This window comes from Saccoglossus kowalevskii, chromosome 3, assembly GCF_978046115.1.
Source record: "Saccoglossus kowalevskii chromosome 3, keSacKowa6.1, whole genome shotgun sequence".
NCBI classification, from domain to species: Eukaryota; Metazoa; Hemichordata; class Enteropneusta; family Harrimaniidae; genus Saccoglossus; species Saccoglossus kowalevskii.
Window position 1 is genome coordinate 36656913 of NC_140643.1, and position 22411 is coordinate 36679323.

Here is a 22411-nt window from a genome sequence, read left to right on the forward strand (position 1 = left end):
GGATACATTAGCATCTTCTAGTAACTGTGACAATGTAACATCTGTACCAATGTTTTCCAAAGCTTCCATAAGTTTACTGATAACATTTTTTGCTGCTGAAATTGAATCATCTGATGTTCCTTTTCTGGCAATAATTGTTGTGAAAGATGGTGGTTTTTTAAAGTGAAATCGACATTCAACATCTTTCTTTTTTCGGCAGGTTTTGGTATGGTGGTGCGTTTGGCGTGAAATCACGAGGTCATAAAGAGTTGCATCATCTAATTCACTAGGAATACAACATGTTACATATTTGTCAATAAAAGTAATGACTTCTTCATCAGTATTTTTATCCAATATTGGTGCATCTATAACATGAACAGCAGCATGAAAATGTGCCGTACCTCTGTTTTGCATCTCTTTTCTGATATCGTAGTTCAGAATTTGCCCTATGGGGTGAATACCACTCAATATTACAGACTTCCAGGTTTTGTTGAAAATGTAATCAATATGTCTAGCAGCAGTTACAGGATTTCTTGCTATCCAGTTACGTTTTGTCACCCAATTCATTTCAGTTATTTCTTCCAATGTATAGTGTTCTCCATACTGTGTGGCAATGACTTGTATTAATTCTGGCCAATATAGATCAGCTGCTGATCCAGAAAGAAAAAATGTATAAGGTCCAAATTGTCTTATTTTTGCTATCATGTCCTGTTGCATTCCCTTCCAGTATTGTGGACCACGTATTTTTTTTTTAAATGAGGCAAACAATTCATCCTGTTTCAACATAGCTTGAATATGTTCAGGGTTCCTTAATTTAGCAGCATTTAGATCATCCCCCTTTCTTGTCTTTTTTAGTATCATGGTAATACTATTTGCTATATCAACTGTTTCTGCCCAATGTAAGCACTGAAAAGTTTACTCGGTACTTTCAGCAAAACGTCCATCTTTTACAAGTAGCCTTGCATTGATATATTTCCTAACAGAGATTTGTGTTTCTCTCTTTTCACTAAATGTGTTTTTCCCACACGGAAATAATGTAGGAAATGTCAAGGATTCCCAGTCTTTTTCATAGAAAATATGTGTAGGTCTTTGGCCTTCTCCAGGCGCAAGATGTAATATTTCATTTGTTTTAATAGTAGGACCTTCTTTAGGGTAAAGACATGTCGATGAATTCATTGATTTTCTCAGTGCAAGTTCACTTCTTACATGTTCTGGATTGTCTTCATCGACTTCATCCTCTGAGTCTATGATAGAAGCAGTGTCATCCTCAGGTGAAGATGTTCCCGATTGTTGTTCAACACTTTCATTTTTATCATTTGAAGTTTCAGGGACATGGTTGTCTTCACGTGTTGGTTCAGTAACTGTTTCCCAAAATTCAGGATTTTCATTTCTACTGATGTCAGTCCATTCAGTATTTGTAATGACATCTTTGTAGTGTGGATTGTATTGCTGAAGGTACATTAAAGCATTGTTGACATGTTTTGGCCGAATGAACTGTTTGGTGACTGAATGTTTGTCCGACAAACGTCGTTTTAAACTTAGTGCTATAACTTGTGATTCTGAAGTTTGTCTTGGCAGACTTAATGCAGTCTCTCTCACTTTGCTAGGAACAAGAACTACCTGACCTCTTAGACCATGTTGACTACCTGTTGGTAAAGCTACTATTTTCATAAATGGTATAATTCTACTGATTAATTGCCTTTCTAAATGACATAGTGATGATAATACATCTGGCACTGAGTGTAGTTCCAATTTGTTAGCAATAGCTTGAGCAGGCAGCTTACTAGATTTTAAGTATTTTTTACAGGTCAAACACAGCCACTGTACATGTCCCTCTTCTACATCATCAGTAATACATTGCGATAGTAAATCTTTATCAACATGGCTGAATTCATCTCTCCTAAATGTAACTACTGCACTTTTATACATGAATCTATTACAACAACTACATATACAAGTTGAACCCGATTTTATAGAACTGAAATATTCTTCTAAAACCATTTTAAAGGCAAGATGATTCGTTGAAGGATTTGAATGGAAATCTGATATTAATATCTGTTTTTGTTCATTAGAAATTATTTCTGCCATTCTTGTCCTGTTTTGTTGTTAACATTTTGTTTTCTTTTTCTGTCATTACTCTCGTCTTCAAGTTTTTGTGATTCAGATCTATTTGTTCTAACATTTTGTTTTCTTTTTCTGTCATTACTCTCGTCTTCAAGTTTTTGTGATTCAGATCTATTTGTTCTAGTCATGTACATCCTTTTCTTGTTTTGTTGTTTGTCTTCACTTATTTTTATTTCAGATCTGTTTTTTCTAACATTTTGTTTTCTTTTTCTGTCATTACTCTCGTCTTCAAGTTTTTGTGATTCAGATCTATTTGTTCTAGTCATGTACATCCTTTTCTTGTTTTGTTGTTTGTCTTCACTTATTTTTATTTCAGATCTATTTGTTCTAACATTTTGTTTTCTTTTTCTGTCATTACTCACGTCTTCAAGTTTGTGATTCAGATCTATTTGTTCTAGTCATGTAAATCCTTTTCTTGTTTTGTTGTTTGTCTTCACTTATTTTTATTTCAGATCTGTTTTTTCTAACATTTTGTTTTCTTTTTCTGTCATTACTCTTGTCTTCAAGTTTTTGTGATTCAGATCTATTTGTTCTAACATTTTGTTTTTTTTTCTGTCATTACTCTCGTCTTCAAGTTTTTGTGATTCAGATCTATTTGTTCTAGTCATTTACATCCTTTTCTTGTTTTGTTTGTCTTCACTTATTTTTATTTCAGATGTTTTTTCTAACATTTTGTTTTCTTTTTCTGTCATTACTCTCGTCTTCAAGTTTTTGTGATTCAGATCTTTTTGTTCTAACATTTTGTTTTCTTTTTCTGTCATTACTCTTGTCCTCTAGTTTTTCCAGTTTGGATCTATTTGCTCTGTGAGTTTGCATTGTTAATTTGTGATTTTTCCTTTTTAATTGCTCTTTCTGTCTTTTTGTAGGAGTCTTTTGTTTACTATCATTTTCAATTTTACTAATCTTCAGTGGTGTGGCATGCTGAAAAGAAGCCTTGCGTTTGCGTTCATGTTCAAGCTGTTGACTTTGTTGTTGATTAAAATAACTATTAATCATGAGTGACATATCCGTATCTTTCATTTGCGTAACAACCTCATGATTGAGATTACAATGTTTTAAGTAAATTGACCTTTGTTCAACATCCATAGAATCGTCTACCATCTGACCTGAATACTGTACCCAACGTTTGTCAGTCATGTATGTATGTATAAACACCGGTTTCTAGTAAATGAGATGTAGCTACTATTTTAACTTCACTTGCCCATTTACCCAAGTCTGCTATTTTACTGGTTTGTATATACTCGTCTACAGTTTGTCCTGGAACTCTCAGGATATTCTTGAATTTATCTTTATGTTTGATCATGTGTTCCACTACTCTTGCTCTGACAATTGCATGATGTACTTCAGAACCAGTAACAATGTAAGATATAGCTCTAAAAAAGCAATTGCCATCTGCAACTATGCCTTTTGTTACAGGCTCTCTTAATGGGAGGCCATTTCCACGTTGATTAAAAATACATTCAGATGGGGATAAACTAAAAACAATAGATTTTTCAGTTTGCCATGACTGATCAACTGGATTGAAAATTGAATATTCTTGTTTTTCACAAATAATGAAACAATCGGTGTTAGTGTGGTTTGTTGCATGCTTTTGTGCAGCACATGAAGTCTGTTTTGTGGAAAACAGTTTCTTTCTTATTCTGTCCCTCTCTTTATGTAATTTTTGTTTTTCCCTCTTCGAAAGTTTTTTGGATCCACTGTCATCCAACTGTTTTCTGCAATACTTTCCATGCAACTGTTCTATACTTGTTAAAAAACTACCATCAACCTGCATTACATCAAGTTCATGTACCATTAAATTATCTTGCTCGCCTGGAATAAATGTTACTGGTGCAATTCCAAATTGTACCATATCAAGTGTATTTTCTGTTAATGTTAATGTTAACTCTCTCAAATAAGCACAAAGGTCATTTTTGTTATCAAGTCCAACAAGTACTGCATGTCCATCAGAATGCAATAGTCCTTCATTATTCCTGCTATGAGGATCAAATACATAGAAACGCGACATATTTGTAAATACTGCAATACCAAAGCCTTTGATAACCATAATATTGTACGATGAAATCTCGAAAACTATGTCTAAGGCAGTTTCCAGAGTATTGTAAAAATCCCCTGGGAGAGATGAATTACTAGCCATATTACCAAATAGGGGTTAGAATTTTCGTCACTTTTTCTTCCGGGACCCAAGCTTACTTTCAGGACAACAGTAAAAACGATAAATGACGATTCTCGATTCTGAATGTTATCAGTCACAAAGAGTACTCATCCGAAATGTACGTGTAGTTCGTAGAGCTTGTGCACTAAACGTGGATATTCTATCGAAAACGAGCTTAAAATTTCAAATTCGCGGGACATCGACACAAAAATGAAAAAAATGGTGGGCCTTGAAATCTCAAGCAATAGAGACACAGCGACGCAAATCCTTGAGGGATTAGGCAAATTCACAACTTTTAACAATGGCGTTTCTTAACAGTCTTTTTTAGTAACCGTGGCTGAAATGAAAGTGGAACCCACAATTTTTGATTCACCAAAATGCTTATCAAAACCTAAAACCAATAACAAATAAAGCAATGTGGCAGTCAAAGGGATGAAATGTTTTATTCATGTTGCATACGAGTGGGCCATCCCATGGAATCTGTAAATTATGATGTTGAGGTGAAAGTAATTAATCGGAAAATACCATGAGTGATTGAGTCTGTTAACGATATTCTCATACAGTATTTTAAATGTTTGTCAATAACGCAATTATAAATGAAAATGTCAAACTTTTGGATAATATATACGACATTTTAACTTTAAAATAAAATTCGTTGTACAAACTAATAACAACTGCCTAGCGTAGGCCATTCCGAGATGCTAAAACAGCAGCAATTCCAACATCATATTTGGTTGTTGACTTCCATAATCGTAAATATCGACACAACTCAAAGAATATTCAATAGCATTATAATAATAGAGAACGTCGAAGGCTTTACGAAAGTTGATTAAACGCAAGAGACAATTTATCTTACAAATAACCATCTACGTACATGAACACGCATTTTGACAAACACGTGTTTTTGTTTCATTCGCAGTCGCCATTTTGAAAGCGTGGTCGCACACCTTTCATAATCACTTTCAGTAACGCAGGATAAAGACTCAAATAACAAGCAAATACACATAACTTTCATAATTATTAACTCACCGTTTTCTACGGATCCTTAACAATAGAGCAATTCCGCGCAACGCCGACAATGAATACGACCGAGAAATACCAAGCATATGGCTGGAGCTATGACAGAGTGACGCATGTGAATATATAGCGCCCTCTATAACAATGGTGACATTTACTTTGTCTTTATAAGAAGCCAAATTCGTAAAAGAAATACGCGAGATCACAGGTTGTACTTCATCTATTATTTATAAACCAACATAATTCAATCAAAAATTAAAAACAATTAAATGTCAACCTAAAAAATTACGGCTAACACTGGAACTAATGTATTTCAAAATTCAACCAACATGTGCATGTTATATATATACTTCAGTACATTCTTTCAACCTTTACTGATGCACATAAATCACATGGATGGCATTTATTTAGATTCAGTTTTCACAATTCCTTCATTCACTCTGTACATGACAGTTATATTTCCATTATTTATTCTGTCTGACACTCGTATGACAGGCATTATACTGAAGTAAATTGTGTGATTCTTCCTTTACTTCGCTCATGATATTCACATCTTCTTGATTGACTGGCACTCATAACAGGCATGATACAAACTGGAGTTAGATGTGTCATTTTTTCCTTTATTCTGTACATGACATTTATATATTTATTCTGTTACTCATGATACAACATGCAGGCAATTATACATACTGGAGTCAGTTGTGTGATTCTTTCTCCACTTCACTCATAATATTCTTTATTATTCATTATTTTGAATGACACTCATGACAGGCATGACACATACTGAAGTGAGTTCTGTCATTCCTGCCTTACATGACATATCTTTGTTATGCAATAGTAAACAAAACTAAAATGAGTCACACATATTGAATCAGACCTTGAAAATACAACATGCTTTGATTGCACTCAGAGAAAAGCTCCATGATACAACATTCGTTAAAAGTCAAAATTTCATCTGAAAAACTTGATGAAGATCTGCAAAATAAATGATGTGCTGCAAGGTCCCATTATGTATACCATGATGTATGATGTGTGTATGAAGTTTGAACTTGATTAGCTTATACGCAACAATGTGGATGTTGAACTGCATTCAGTAAAACAAAATAGCCACTAGTCAGCCATTTTCAACACAATTCAAAAAAAAATTTAAACTAAATTTGCCCATGCATGACTAAGATTCAGTTCCAATATGGTGAAAATGTGCAATTTTGGTGAATTTTTGACCTTAAAAGGACTGGCCCAAATGCACAGGCTTATGTATGATATAATGTATGATGTGTATGTTAAGTTTGAACTTGATCTGTCCAGGCATGTCCGGGATATGGATCGAAAACTAAATTCTTTAAAACAAAATGGCCGCCAGTCGGCCATTTTGAACTTGATCCGAAGAAAAATTGGTGTGCATCAAGCTTATATTATGTTTAATATATGCACTAAATATGAACAAAATCCATCCATGCATGACTGAGATCCGGTTCCAGAATTGTGAAAATACGTGATTTTGATGCATTTTCGGCCTTAAAATGGCCATCATTCAGCTATTGTTAAGCGGATCATGAAACAAATGCACATACATATTCGTGACATGATGTACCTTGTATGTGTGAAGTTTGAACTTGATCAATCCAGAACTGAATTCTTTAAAACAAAATGGCCGCCAGTCGGCCATTTCGAACTTGATCCGAAAAAAAAAATGACGTGCATCAAGGTCCTATTATGTTTAATGTATGTACCAAATTTGAATGAAATCCGTCCATGCATAACTGAGATCCGGGTCCGGAATGGTGAAAATGTGCGATTTCAATGCATTTTCGGCCTTAAAGCGGCCGCCATTTGGCTATCGTTAATGAGATCATGTAACAAATGCACATACATATTTGTGACATGATGTACCTTGTGTGTGTGAAGTTTGAACTCGATCAATCCAAGCATGTCTCAGATACGGATCCAGAACTGAATTCTTTAAAACAAAATGGCCGCCAGTTGGCCATTTCGAACCCGATCCAAAAAAAATGACGTGCATCAAGGTCCTATTATGTTTAATGTATGTACCAAATTTGAACAAAATCTGTCCATGCATAACTGAGATCCGGGTCCGGAATGGTGAAAATGTGCGATTTTGATGCATTTTCGGCCTTAAAATGGCCGCTATTCGGCTATCGTTAATCGGATCATGAAAAAAATGCATGTGCATATGTCCCATATAATGTGTGATGTATGAGTGAAGTTTGAACTTAATCGAACTACGTCCGAACGGGGACTAATAATGTCTTTATTCCAAAAATACTGAAAAACCGTGAGTTGTTGCCTTAGTTAATTTTTTATTGGCGAAAACCGGCGAACTCGACAAATTTGGTTGCACAACTTCCCTTTATCATATACACCCAGCGACACCGATGCCAGCTGACTGTGTACAAAACTGGTAGGAGGTAATACATGAGGTAATACATTTGGGGCGAAAGTATTCAAAAATCAGTTTTTGGATGTTGCAATGGCAGTGGTGGGCCAGGATTTTTTTCCAATTAGTGACGGCACGAACAAAACCAGTCGAGCCGAAAAAATCACAGAGGAGTTAAAAGCCATTGCTGGTGAAAAGTTACCCCAACTTTGGGGTCAAATTTCTCGGTAATGAAAACAGATATCAAAAATTCAAATAGTAACTTTGTGCCCACACTCAAGCTGAGTAGAATGAGCTATGTCTGAAGTGTTTTATCCCAAATTTGTAGGAGGAGATACATTTGGCGCGAAGCTATCCAAAAATCAGTTTTTTCAGATTTTTCCTAATAACTAGGGTGAAGGTGTGACCTACCTGCCAAGTTTGAACGAAATCGGCCAAGCCAAAAAAATCACAGAAGAAATCATACGTGAAAACACTGGAAATGTACACACACAGACACACACACACAAAACGGAGCTAGCGGAGCGGATCGCCAATATTTGTATCAACGTTTCCCGCTCAAGTTCAGAATCCCCACGAGGGTATAAACATGTAAGCACTCAATGTATCTGATTTATGTCTTTTCTATGTTATGTTCACGTGCTTCAAATAAACAACTAGTTATACGCTATTAAGTATGTGTCGTGTCTGACTGCTGGACATCTGGTTTTATAAAAAAATCTTACGCCCAAATATACTATTTTCCCACAATTTTGTCTTTACAATTTGAAGACTTTCTTTACACCAGATGCAAAAGTCTCGGTGCTTTAAGTTCATAGCTTATAATTTTTTAGTCGACGCAAAAATTTCGAGATTTTCTTTACACCAGTAATTGAAGAGTAATTACCCCAGCTCTGGAACACGAGTCCGACACGCATGTCAAGTTTGTCGAGAATGAAATGAAGAGAGCGAACGGATGAAATCAATGAAACAAAAACAAGGTTTATTATTTTAAAAACAGTACAATATATATGGCATAATAAATACAAAAGGAATCGCTTTTCAATTGATGTTCATCCTAAAATCAAATATTAAACGTCCGAAGGATCGTAATCAACATTTGATCATGAATGAATAAAATAGAACACAAATCAACTATTACGTTGCTCATCATACGTAGGCATCGGTAATTAGAACATTCTGGGTAAATACCCCTGGAATACGCAGGATGTACAAACAAGAAATAGGTCAAGAAACGAAAGAAACTCATGCAGATTATGGAAGATCTTTTGCAAATGCACATTTTGCTTACACACAGCTTTATTTGGCCGACTGAGTGAGCTTACTTGAGACATGGAGATAATAAAAAAAAACTTTCTTTTACCTCCATGCTTGAGATCACTGTGATCAGACGAACTCCTTCATACTGTAAACTATTGCGCGCCAATAACGCCACAGGGATCGATCCCCGTTGTTGTACTGCTCCCGGAGCCTTGAGATTCGGGCCTGCAGGTTTCGCCATTTCCGCTTCCTCGGGGGACAAGGGTCTCATCTGGCGATCCCTGCTAGTGTCATTTCGACTAGTCGTTGCTCATCTTTCATCTTTCTTATGAAGAACCATAGGGACGGATGGACGCGTCCAACATTGTTGTTCCATCTTGTGTGGAAGCCTAATAGGGACAACAATGGACAAAACACAATGATTATTTTCTAATTTGTTATCAACGTTGGATTTTATGTCTGATTCTGAAATGAGTTATAACCGTTTACTACCTTCTAATGAGTCCAAAAATTATTTGCCACCCAAAAATCGTGACCCTAGCATGTCCAAAATACGAGTCAAGAAAAAGGGAAGTTCTACTATAGTACCCAGCAGAGCCAGATGCTTGGCTCCAGCTGTTTTTGCCGTGTTTTTAGGCATTTTTGTCAGTCGTTCTTACTTATACTGTTTTCATGTCTCTGTTTGGCCGCGAGACGAATAATTGTACAATACAGAACGCCCGACAAGAGGCATAAAAAAGTCAAAAACAGCTGGAGAGTAATAACTACACATCCAACCAATCGGTGCTAAACCACATCCAAACAAACTTAATGCATCAATACACACGCTACCAAAAACAAAACATTCTTGGGTAAAGTAATTGAAGTTACCTTCAACATGATTGTCGGTCCTTGTGTCCTGGTCTCTGTTGAACACGTTCCACAGGTGGACAGGGAATGTGACGTTTGCATTGATGTAGTTTGTTTCCATGTAGTGGATAAAGTCCTCCAGGGCTGGGTACAACACAATCAGGCGCTGGGTGGACTGGCGGCGCACAAAGTTTTGGAAGTTCATCCTCACGACTGCCACTGGCAGGTACCCTATACCCATCAACATTCGAATACACTTCTTAAGGCGTTGGTCCTGCCTGTACATTCTTGCCATGCCGAGGCGTTGGATGCGACGCCACAGGCTTTGGCAAAAATGAAAATAACAGCTGGAGATTCTGGTACGTCGGAACTCTGTGTCGATTACTGTCATCAAGGAAATCTCGTAGTCAGCAACCACTCGCTGGAGATGCAGGCGATGGCCAGTTAGTTGTTGTACCTTGGCTCTAACGTGTTGGAACACCTGTCGATATGCACCGATTCGTTTGTCCGCCATGAGGACCATGACGAGCGGCAGTACTCTACCTTGATACAGTCCATGGATGGTGAAAAACTGACTGTATGGGCGAGGACACGTTTTAAATGTACCATCCATGTACATCACTTTGCATTCCCGAAGTTTTCGGTAGTTCTTGTTAGTAGCAAAGACCATGATCCCCCAGTCATTGTCTTGGTGGCTGAGAAACTGCCGTCCACGACCCCACGTCTCTGCCCACTCGCCTGGGATTACCACATTTTCTATGTCACATGGAATGGGGGGCACATGGGCAGCTCGGCGGCGCTCTAACTGGGTGCGGACGGTCCCGAAGTTCGGCACGTCCTCCAATTGCTGCTCGTCCTGCACGCATGCGTTGTAGACTCTTCTTGCGGGTCTGGATAGGTCGGCCTCCACGGCTTCCGACATCCGACATATTACCGCTCTTGCTTTCATGGCTTCGTCTTCTGGGCCATGATTCTCATGCGGCGACACCTGTAATCAAACGAAAACAATAGAAATTTTCATCAGCCAACTTGCATCAAGTTATTAAAGGGCAGTAGTCGTAGCGCCACGCATGCGCAAGATTTATGGGTCTCATATAAGCAAAGATGGCTGTTGTGCAGATCAACGAGCACAAAGTGAGATGTTACTAAATTTTAATTAGGTATTTTTCAGCTGATTGGAAGGTATCAAAGGAGTGATCGGCTGTAATTAGTGCAAGTCGTGTCCAGTTCAAATCTCACACTTGTGATTTCAATTAGAAGAGCGCATTGGATTATGGGAAAATCAATGTTTATCCATACAAATTCCCCACATGCACGGTGCTACGACTACCACCCATTACACGTTAGCTACATCCTAGCGACCTCTCTTACCTTCAGAATAGGTCATATAGTAATAGTAAAAAACAAAATGGCGGGAAAAGTCACATGACCGCTAAAGTTTTTATTCCTGATATTCACTACACATGAATTGTACTATATACCATAAAAAAATCTAGACGCCTAGACCCTCAGAAAGTGGTCAATCCAATATGGCTGCAAAACTAATTGGACCAGTTCATATCAGAGACTATCAGCACAGAGCATTTTCAGACTATTCGGTTCAGCGGTTTTCTCAAAAAAGTTACGGAAGAAAGAAGAAGAAAGAAGAAAAAAACGGACAATAAGAATAGAGGCTATGCCCTACAGGCTTGTGCCCCTAAAAAAAACGGACAATAAGAATAGGGGCCACGCCCTACAGGCTTGGGCCCCTAAAAAACCGAACAATAATAATAGGGGCCTTGCCCTTCGGGCTTGGGCCCCTAAAACGGACGATAATAATAGGGGCCTCGCCCTATGGGCTTGGACCCCTAAAAAAACCGAACAATAAGAATAGGGGCCACGCCCTACAGGCTTGGGCCCCTAAAAATAATTAAAACAATTGATGGTAATTTATGCAAATGTATTCACGATGACCTCATTACGACCTTATATTCACATGTATTTTATGTATGCAAATGTATTCAGAGTATCCAAGTGTGACGTCATCCTTGTTAAAATGACCCCTTTACGGCCATGGTCGCTCATTTATGCTAATTTATGCACGGCTCCCCATTGTGACGTCATCCCACCCCGTGTGACATCATCCCACGCTTTGCGATGGTTGTTGAGAGTCCCCTGAACAGTGTAACAAGATTAGCCCTACGTGTGTAACATATATGAATTTGGTTGTTCAGGATTACTTCAAAGTTTAGTTTGTGTTGTTTTCTCGAGTTTTAACCGGCTCCACCGGCGTTCCACAGCAGTGCGCATAGACTGGCGCAGTCGGGGCGATTAATTTTTTTTGTAGTTTAAATACAATAAAAAAAATCGCAAAATGGTGTTAGCGCGAAATCACCTGTAACTGCGAAATCACCCCGAAATCACCCCGACTGGTTTATTCTGCATAGCCCTCTATCGACACTGCAGGAACCCGTCAGATTTTTCAACGGGTAATTATTTTAATGAGTGTTCTAATTGACAACCATCTAAGCCAATCACAACGTCTACGTGGTACAGTGGTGTGCGTCTTAGCAACGTAGAACGTCCGTGACGTAGCTCCGCCCCCGAGGATAGCCAGTGTTAACAAATCTCGCGCCCTTCCCGAAAGGATGAGAACGTAAGAGCAAGACATCTTCCAGGGATGCATTAAAATTTGATGTTATATTAACTATGATTCTAAGTGCCAATTGTAATTGTACTTACATCAATCACTTGTATTCTTGACCGCGCCGCTCTTTCGTCGAACAGCAGTGTCTGCAATCCAGCTTTGCACGTTGGTCTCCAGCACCTCCAGAAAATCTTCTGTTTCCAGACCTTGTTCTTTTGGTACCTGTATCCATCGTGTATTTCCGCCCCTCAATCCTGGCTGGAGAAACGCCATGGCCCTTAACGACAACAGGCCTCCGTATGCAGAAACAATCAAAGAGATGTGAAGAACTTTCTTCTTGACAGTTACCAGACGACCGTAGCGCAGAGTCGAGTCGCAAACACAGTTTCCAATTAAGGGTTGGACCATTTGATTTTTGAGGGGGGAGGTCAGAATTAAAAAAAAAAATTGCAAAGTGAAGGGTTCTTCAAAAAAAAAATTGTTACTTCACCAGTGTAAAAAAAAAAAAAATGTCACTATATGACTTTGGGAAAAAAATGTTTCCATCAGCTGTTGTCGTGTCATCTCTAAACACAGTAGATTCACTTGAATTACTGCGTCATAATAATATGCCAATTCTTCCTGCCAAGAAAAGGGAGCACAGAGTACAAGAAGAAACTAGGTCATATATCAATGGATGTCAATGATTCTGGTTTGTGGATTAATTAATAGCAGAGGGAAAATTATTATCTGCGTTTCAATATTATTTTCAAAAACAATTTCACTCTGGTTGCATTTAGATTTTATACCATATATGCTCTATTAGAAGAGCATCTCCGATAGAAGCACATGTCCAGCAACAATTGCATTGATTGTATACTGATTTATTAAAATATGATGTATTTTGACTATAGAAACATGTCTTATTTACATAAGAGCATGCGTGATCGATGTGTTGTGTTGTTTTTATTATCATCAATAAGTGTTGTTTTTATTATCATCAATAATGTCTTCAACTGCCATACGTCATAACTTTCATATTAATGAACATTTCATTGCATCAGTCAAAAAGGAAATGGAAGAAGTTCAATATGATTTGACAACAGTAGATATAGATGCAGACAAGACTGCAGAATCTAGGTATAGCAATATCGTTGATAGGCTTGAGAGACTGATGACACAAAATAATATTTCAGAGGAAGAGATTTTTGAAGTACATGGAGAGCACTTAAGGTAGCGAGAAGGTTTTGTGACGTTTTTAAATAAAACATTCTCTGTCTGTTGTCTCGTTCAGAACAGTAATTTAGGCTATATATATCAAAAGACTAAGTATAGAGGTGCAAGTTCGCACAAACTGGACAGACATTGTTTACATAATTATCACGTGACATCAAAAATGGCGAACCTTGTAAAAATGACTAAGTACGCGATTGCGAGAGCACACTGCGGAATTTCCTGGTGAAATTTAAGTTATGCATTGTCCGTAATCAAGTCCATTGAAATGCGTCTCCGATAATCAAAAGACCTATTATTCCGATTTCTATGCAGGTTTGTTTTTTTGTCCCCAAATTATTTCATACTTGGCACCTTTAACAGACTATTATTCTGTGACAAAGCATTTTCTTTAAAAACCCAGACATATTTCGCACCATCATTATCTTTTGAACGATAACTGCGAGTTTGAATGTCCAAGTCCGAACGCACTTGATTTGGCGGCGGTCCCAATGAGTCGTTCTCGATCAAAACTTCAACTCGAGAAAAACGCGAAAAACAGTTTTGGTTAATAAAACACTGTAGATTTGCTGCATTATTATAAATATACACTAAAAATGGCCAAACATATTAACCACTGATATCATAGAACTCATAAAGAGTGTCAGATAATGAATAATTTCAAGCTCGAGCGCGAAAAATGAAGAAAACTGCTGGCATTTGAGTCCGCACTCCAGGAACGTTCGGGTTTTCTATTGTTATGCAAACGAACAACGAGGGATAATCCTCTGACAAACATTACTGTCCCACTGTACACGCTGACAGTTTACAAACAAGCTAATCCTTCAAGTGTCTCAGATAAGACATCTAATAAAACGGTTTTCATGGTGAAACAAAATGGCCGATGTTTGAAAAAAAATTGCTGTGTCAGAGTGCGACACTGAGTGGCAGATTTTTCTTTGCCTCGTCTGTCAACGCTTTCTTTCTTTTCTTCGCCATTGCGTTAGAAAAAAATGTATTAGTAAAATAGAATATTGACTTGGAAAATAAAACGATTTAAAAGAAAGTTGTGCAAAGTTACAGTACTCCTTTCGCACAACCTCCCGCCCGCTTCCGCTTTCCAATCACCCTTTTCTTTCGCTTTTGCGACCGCTTGTTGAATTCAACCGGACAATTTCCGTTTTTTTTCGACCGCGCAAACCCCGAAATATCACCGCCCACCTGCTCGCTCGCGCGCTTTTAAAATTCGGACTAACAGAATAATTTCCGAGGTTCACATTGTCTTATAATTGTCTTTCTGGTTTTTATAGATGTTGAACAGATGACAAAAGTTCAAATACTTTTTTGTTTTAACTATATATAATTATATGCACGCAACCTGACCCTTTGACCTCGATTTTGGCGTGGACTGAATATTTTATTTTAAACAATCTTCTGACGTGAAATACAAAATGTATTTCAACACAAGTACGACATGGTTGTCTGGGGTTTCTTTCCTGATTGTTGAGTCTTCGCAATGTGTTTTGTATAATTATTGTTGTATTCCCCCGATGCTGAAGGACCGTAAAGCTAAATGGCAGTTACATGCATGGGCTGAGTGAAAGAAAATATTTCTAAGCCTAAAATAAAACCTAATATTACACATCTTTGTGTATTTGTTAATTTTACATATGTTTGTCATGACAGTATGTTTGTAAATATCTAGAAAAATCTCGTCTTTCGTTGATAATTTCGATTGTTTGTTTGGAATGTCGATCCCCATTGGTTTCTCCATACTGAGTTTAGGAAGGGCGTCGATCAACACCGTGACAATCAGCCGAGAGAAGACAAACATTGACCGTAATTCATGGAGATCTTGTCCGTAATTTGTGGGCTGAAACCCCAAATAATTAATCAAGTATTATTATTTTAATATATATTTTATTTTACATCGCAAAACTAAACCATGCCCAAAACAGAGCTAGAGTTGTTCGCGGTGAAACAACCGCATTGAAGACGATGCAACTTCAACTAGCCATTTCTTACCTTGAAATAAAAAAAATAAAAATTCGAAGAGCATCGGGGAAAATATTAATAATCATCCTTATCAATCGCTTGCTTTATTTTATTCGAATCTATGAAATTCACGATTTTTTTTTACATTTGTTGGCAACTTCCGCGCTAAAAAAGATTGAAAATGTGGGTGTGGTTATTTTGCAAAGTCCTGTTGATAATACGGATTAATATGGTTCTGTGACCCAGTTCGTGCTCCGATCAGGTGACTCTCAGCCAATCAATGATGTTGTAACAAAGCATATTTGACGCTAATTGAAGGATCGTCGTATAATCCAATCTCCGGCGTCGATTCACATAGTTGTTTGTGCTGTGACAGGCTTCAAAATTATTCGCTGAAAAACATATATTTTGACAAACTGATGGAATTTGACCTTAGTTCAAAAAGAACATACTAGGCTAAGATACATTAGAGCTCACGCGAATCAGTTTTCTCTGCAAGTTGTGAAATAAAGTAAACCAGAGTAGCGTCGATGATTTTCAGCCCTGAAGGACATTGAATTGTTCATCGACTGGCCACCAAATAGTTATGGCTATAACTAAATTTGACACATTTTTCTTTTAAGCCCATTAAATTATGCGTACATGTCAAGCTCTGTTTGATTTTTTCAGGGCATGTGGCCGTTTTTAGTCGAAAATATTTTTTTGTGGGAACACTTTTGCGGTACGTATACAGTATAGACCGAGCTCATTCAATGATCGTGACTTAATTTTAAAAATTGAATGTCAAATTTTACCAGACTTGGACCGATGTGGATTCGATATCGTTATTTTTGGAATTAATCACTAACATTTCCTCGTTTCTCTGCTCTGTCAAAAGGAGTTACCTAGGCTTTTTTCACGTAACTGTCTCATTAAAATTAAAATAAAAATATTACATCTAGAACAAGCACCCAAAACACGTAACAAGAGGTCCCAGTTCAGTTGCTTTCACGATACAAGTGTAATACAGCTATTAAATTTGAAGTGTCGTTCAGAATGTAATAATAGTTAATACTAGTTGTATGTTCACACTTCACTATCAAAACCACCATTTCGACCACCCATGTGCCAGTTTTCAGTGTTTGGGCGAGCGGTCAATGTTGTTTTCAATAAGCGAGCGAGCGAAAAAAAAAAACGCGATTAAAATGCGGTCGGTTTCCGGTCGGACAAGACCGCGTGGTCGGAAATTAAGCGATAAGCGGTCGATGTAATAGCGGAAGGTTAAGCGAAATGAGTACTGTATGACCATGTTTCTCCGACGAAGTCTCGACTGACAATAATGCTGACAATGGACGTTAGATAAACACGCATTGTTTGCAACTGGAAGCTTATCACCCGTTATATCAGAATCGTCAACAACAGAGTATACAGATAAGATTTTATCATTTAATTCCTTCCAAAGATAAACACCATGCAAATATCCACGAAACGGCAGTTGTAGTCTTTTCTGCTAGTGTTTTAAAACACTAATTTGAGCAACGTTATTTCGCAATTTCGATCTTTTGTAAACCTGGGGTGATGTATCAAGGTCTAAAGTAACCGTTTTATCAATTTTTGAAAAATGAAGAAAAAAGTGAAAATTTCCCTTCTCGCTACCTTAAAAAATTTTAAATCTTTGTCAGGTCAACAAAAGTTTAAAAAAAATGTTAGAAGGCATGTGATAACAGAGTGGAAGAAGTCAAAGTGGTCACAGAAAGGCAAGGGCTTGTTTCGTATAGACCGAAAGGCAGAAGATGCTATCATTGATGTGTTATGTGAGCAAGGAGAAGCATATTCAAGGAGACATGGTCCACAGAACACTGTATTTGTTGGTAGGGACAGAAGACTGTACAACAAAGACTTATTAGTAATAGCCAATAGAGCACTGAAAAAGCTGGGAGTAAAACGTCTGATAAAATCCAGTGAAACTGTTAGATCTTGGGGCAAACCAAAAAATACACGGTCTCGTCAAAGCTTGCAACATAGAGGGAGACAGGCATGGGCCTACCTTAGAACAAAGAAAAATTATGCAGATGCTCATGTGAATATTCATTATAACCGTGCATTTGCCCGGAATTATGAACGATTTGCTTTCAAAAATTGCAACAAACACCTGCGAAAATATATAATTCGGAGAGCACTGGATAATAAAAGCTATATACGAGCAGGCACATCTGTGGGATTTTCTAATCCTGTACATCCACCAGTGCAGCCAACAGATAAGAAATTACAATTTGATACACCAGCATATGACTTGGCTATGTATCCCCTGGTGTGATATTAATCCATGAAAAGGAAGAAGTTCCTGAATCAGACAAATTGAAATTGATAAACTGTAAGCCATTAGTAATATGCAAACCCAAAATCTGCTATCCAAGCAGTGCAACTAATTGGCAAAATGACTTGTATATGTTGAGACATTCCTTCAGAGAGAAACATGAGGTACCTGTACAAGATAACCAACTGCTACCACTGCCAAACTTGTGCATTTCTGATTTAATCTTCCTGAGAGATTCACTATTTCAGTTTGAACTGATGACAGTAGAGCAGGATTTTCAGCGAATTAATCAGCCTGGTGAAAGTGGTTGTTGATGTCCCTCTTATTATTCGACGTCGTTGACAATGCGATAACAATGCCACTCGCACTGTGCACATTTTAGCACTAGATCTAGTGCCGTTTTAGTACTAGATCTAGTACTTTTTCGGATTAGTGCTACTAGCACTAACCACTCGCACTACGCCCATTTCGACACATTTACATACATGGCCTGGTGATCACAAGGAAAGAGAAACAATGAGGTTGGATGTGTTAACTCAACGAATAAAAACTGCTCTTCAAAAGTATGGTGATGAGAAACTTGTGGCAGCAGTGATAAAGAAGTTGGCAACATTTCTGTCAACAGTGGCAACCGAGCTCAAAGATACAATAGATAATTGTACTGCTCTCACAACCAGTCAAATAAAAGAAATCTATACACATGCAGTTCAGTGTTGTATTACTTTTAGGGAGTTTTTAGATTCACTGAAGTTGCCTAAACACAAACCAATCAATATCCAGAGTTCAGATGGTGGTCCTGGTGTGTCATGCAAAGAAAAGGTTGTCAAAATCAGAAATTCTGAGTATTTTCAGTTAAATGATCTCTTGATGCAAGTGCGGTTTCATTTTGCTCCCAGAGATAGCAAGATGCATGTTGTTGAAAGAGTAATGAGAGATATAAATGAAGCTCTTGGGGATGGCAGATTCAAACACTGTAATCTACCTGCTGACTTTAAAGAAGCTACTAGATCTGAAAAGCTGGCTATGAGTGTTGAAGAACGCAGACAGTATGATGAGGATATCAAAGTTGCAATTGGTAGGAATTGTGCCAACCAAGCTGCTTCAAGAATTGATGGAAAAAAATCAATGAAATCCAACATAACGGCATATACACCTCAATATGAAAAACACCAGCTAATGTTTTTCGATGAGATATACTTGCTTAAGTATTCGTCAGCATCATCAGTAGCCATATCAGCCGCTTGTGCAGGTAGTGCATACTATAGTCAACAAATGGACTTTTTTAATAAACATTATAGAGTGTATGACTGTCGTATTGAGGGCATTTCATCTGCATGTAACAATTTGTGTACATTTCATCAACAACACAGTTCCAATGCTTGGAATGATATTGAGGGGCATGTCCAACGAGTACCTGCACCAGTTCCTCGTTATTCTGCCGAGAAAGAAAGTGGATGTCAGTATGCAACTAATGATGAAATCTTGAAAGGAAACTTACCAGCCTTGTATGGACTTGATCTTTTGGCTTTCTGTGACACCCTTCATAGAGAAGTTGGTGATTTTTGCCCAAGTGTACAACTACATAAGATCCTTGCAGAAGTTGGAGATCCAATTATTGAAGTTAAGTGTAAAAATGGCAAAGAAATTAAAATTGACAAGAACAATACATATGAGAAAAAAAAGGAAATGATACAAAAGACCCAATTCATACTAAAATATACTGGGGAAGATCTTAGAGAGGTGGTCATGAGAGAAGTAGAACACAAATATGATTTGGCAGTCAAAGCATGTGCAAAAGAAATTGAGAGACAGAGAGAAAGTAAAGAACAGGACCAGAAGTCAGCAATAGATTTAAATTGGCTTGATATTGTTCATGGAGGATTCAAAAATCTGCGTGTAGTAACCCTGAATAATTATTTAATGGAAATCATGGGTATATCCAAGAAAGAAGTAATGAAAAAAGGCTTCAAAGTACAACAGAAAAAAGATATCATCACCAAACATGTTTATAGCCAAATTAGTACTGATGACATAATTGATGATACAGCCTCACTGACAACAATTACACCAAATAAATACATATAACTACCCAACTGTGCCAAAATGGGGAGGTGAATGCACCGTGGAAGGAATGAGAATAAAACTTGTCAACACTTGTCCTGTGGATAATTGGTTAACAATGCTACATATATATATATATATATATATATATATATATATATATATATATACAACTGAATCCTTCATCACATTTCTTTAAATGTTTGTCAACCTGCACTGAAGTGTTTTGTGGAACTTTACTGGACGTGTTTCAAATGTTTGATCATGGACTTTTTACGGAAGGAAAATGTGAATGGCTGAAGATATTTCTAAATTTTCAGTTCAGCCATGGAGCTACCATTGATGTATGGGGAGAAGAAGAGCTCTTTACAAAAAAATTTGGTCCATGGCTGAAAAACATTCAGTGGAGTGAGTGCCAGTCAGAAAACTGTCCATCAAGAGTTACAAATATGATATCACACGAACTTGTCTTAAGGTGAGTTATATAGTACAATGTACTTGCTATAATGTAAATACCATTTAATTTATTTTATATTTTCAACAATATTATAAAAACATACTTGACAGAAATGCAGTATTAGTTAGGAGCTAGTTAGTTAGGTATCATATATTTCTGAATATACATGTAATTTTATTTCTTTGATTGCAGTGCCACAGATGAATGTGACAATCCAGTGCAGAACATGTTGGACAGATGGGCTGATGAGTGTAAAGTACCATGTGGGAAGGTGATCCCTGATGCATCAAATTCTACAGAGTGAGTCTTTGTTTAATTTTATGCATTTGATATTGTATATCATGTATGGTTCATGTATGACATTGCTTCATTTGTGGGATTTAATGCAGGAATTCTATCATATTTTTTTTCAGTGAACCTATCCAGTGTAGTGGTTTAAGAAAGTATCGACAAAGGAGATTTATCACATCCACTCCCCCAATACTGCCACTGACCATTGATATGTGGTCTGACCACCTACAAAGTGTATCTGATCTGCCGAGGACATTGAAACTGGACAGAGAAATGTGAGTTTATGAAGTTATTCTGTTTTTGCACATCAACAGCAATTTGTAGAAAACATAAATTGTATTTAAACTAGTAGCTTTGTGCTTTCTGCAAACTTTCGCTTCATAAATCTAAATATCGTAATTTTTGTTATTATAGGTATACATTACATGGAGTAACTTTCTTTAAAATGGGCCATTACACCTCAGCATTCCGATATGGAAGGAGAGGATGGATGTTTTATGATGGTCTGAGGGACCAACCCTTATCAAAGTTTCAATCCATCCCACCTGGCAGTAAAATATCAAGTCTTTGCTATCTCCGTTGAAGATGATGGAAAAAAAATGTTGGATATGGTGGACTCCTAAAAAAAATGCAAGCAAACCTACTGATAAAAAAAATTTGCCTTTCACTGAGCTGACCCCCTCAAAAATTAAATGGTCCAACCCTAAGCAGAGGGTTGCCAATTCGACGCCGATGAAAACTGAAAGCGCACGCGGACGAAACTGCTGTTTGACGCTCACTATGTTCTGCGTTTTAAACTTTCACTCTTATGTTTACAGATGCCTAATAGACGGCACGTGGATATGACGCGACAGTTTGACATGATTCCCTCATATTTCCACAAATATAACCAGTGCTGATTTCTCAATACCAAAAAAATGTAAAAAAAAAATGCATTATCTTTGCTCGAATCCACTCTGACTTTGTTGGCGATCCGCTCCGCTAGGATTGCCCTTAAAATCACTTGTGTGTGTGTGTGTGTGTGTGATTTCCAGTGTTTCACGTATTAATTCTTCTGTGATTTTTTTGGCTTGGCTGATTTTGTTCATACTTGACAGGTGGATCATTACCGTCACTAATTGGAAAAAAATCCTGGCCCACCACTGCCATTGCAACAGCCAAAAACTGATTTTTTAATAGTTTCGCCCCAAATTTATTACCTCCTACCAGTTTTGTAATAGCAGTGTTCAAATGATCATGCTTTTTATTTTGGCTACGTTGCGCACTGGTAAGAGATCACCGGCGTCGACATTGTTACACTGTATGAACGAATCGTATCAACGCAACTTTGAACTTCGAATGAACTGTAAATGCTGCCTTCATTCTAGAAAACACTATCGCAAAACGGTCAGAAATAATAATTGTAACAGCAGAATATATTCTAGTAATAAACTAAGTGACTTCTAAAGACTGAATAATTTTTTTTGAACTTCGTATACGGGGCCCATTTAGTTATAAATTGACGTTTTTTTATCGGAGCTGATCGCCAACTAGCCTACCGGCTATCCCATCAAACACCATGCACCATTTACGCACTTATCCTTTTCAACAGAAAGTCAGCGTTTATTTAGTAACTGTGATTTGTCGTTTTTTCTCTTTAGAGTATTTTATTTTATTGATCACGATAATTAAATGTTTAGAATGTCAAAATATGTTCTCTTTTTATTTTAATT

At 37.4% G+C, this 22411-nt stretch overlaps 1 protein-coding gene and 1 long non-coding RNA gene across 3 annotated transcripts in view; both read right to left on the minus strand.

Moving 5' to 3' along the window:
* Positions 1–5406, minus strand: part of LOC144360711 (uncharacterized) — a 28515-nt gene extending 23109 nt beyond the window's left edge. Inside the window, exons 1-2 of one of the 2 annotated variants that reach the window (XR_013422290.2) lie at positions 5288–5406; positions 2092–3915 (exon numbers count right to left, since the gene is read on the minus strand). This is a non-coding gene — a long non-coding RNA (uncharacterized LOC144360711). Of the gene's footprint in view, positions 1–2091; positions 3916–5287 lie in introns of those variants that run through there. The other variant, XR_013422291.1, reaches the window with a different exon arrangement.
* Positions 5407–9200: 3794 nt separating this feature from the next.
* Positions 9201–12681, minus strand: LOC100377344 (uncharacterized). The gene is made up of 3 exons (XM_002739492.2): positions 12589–12681; positions 9804–10770; positions 9201–9322 (listed from the first exon to the last, which is right to left on the minus strand). Exons 1-3 carry the CDS (start codon positions 12679–12681, stop codon positions 9201–9203), a joined length of 1182 nt encoding a protein of 393 aa, XP_002739538.2.
* Positions 12682–22411: the final 9730 nt, after the last annotated feature.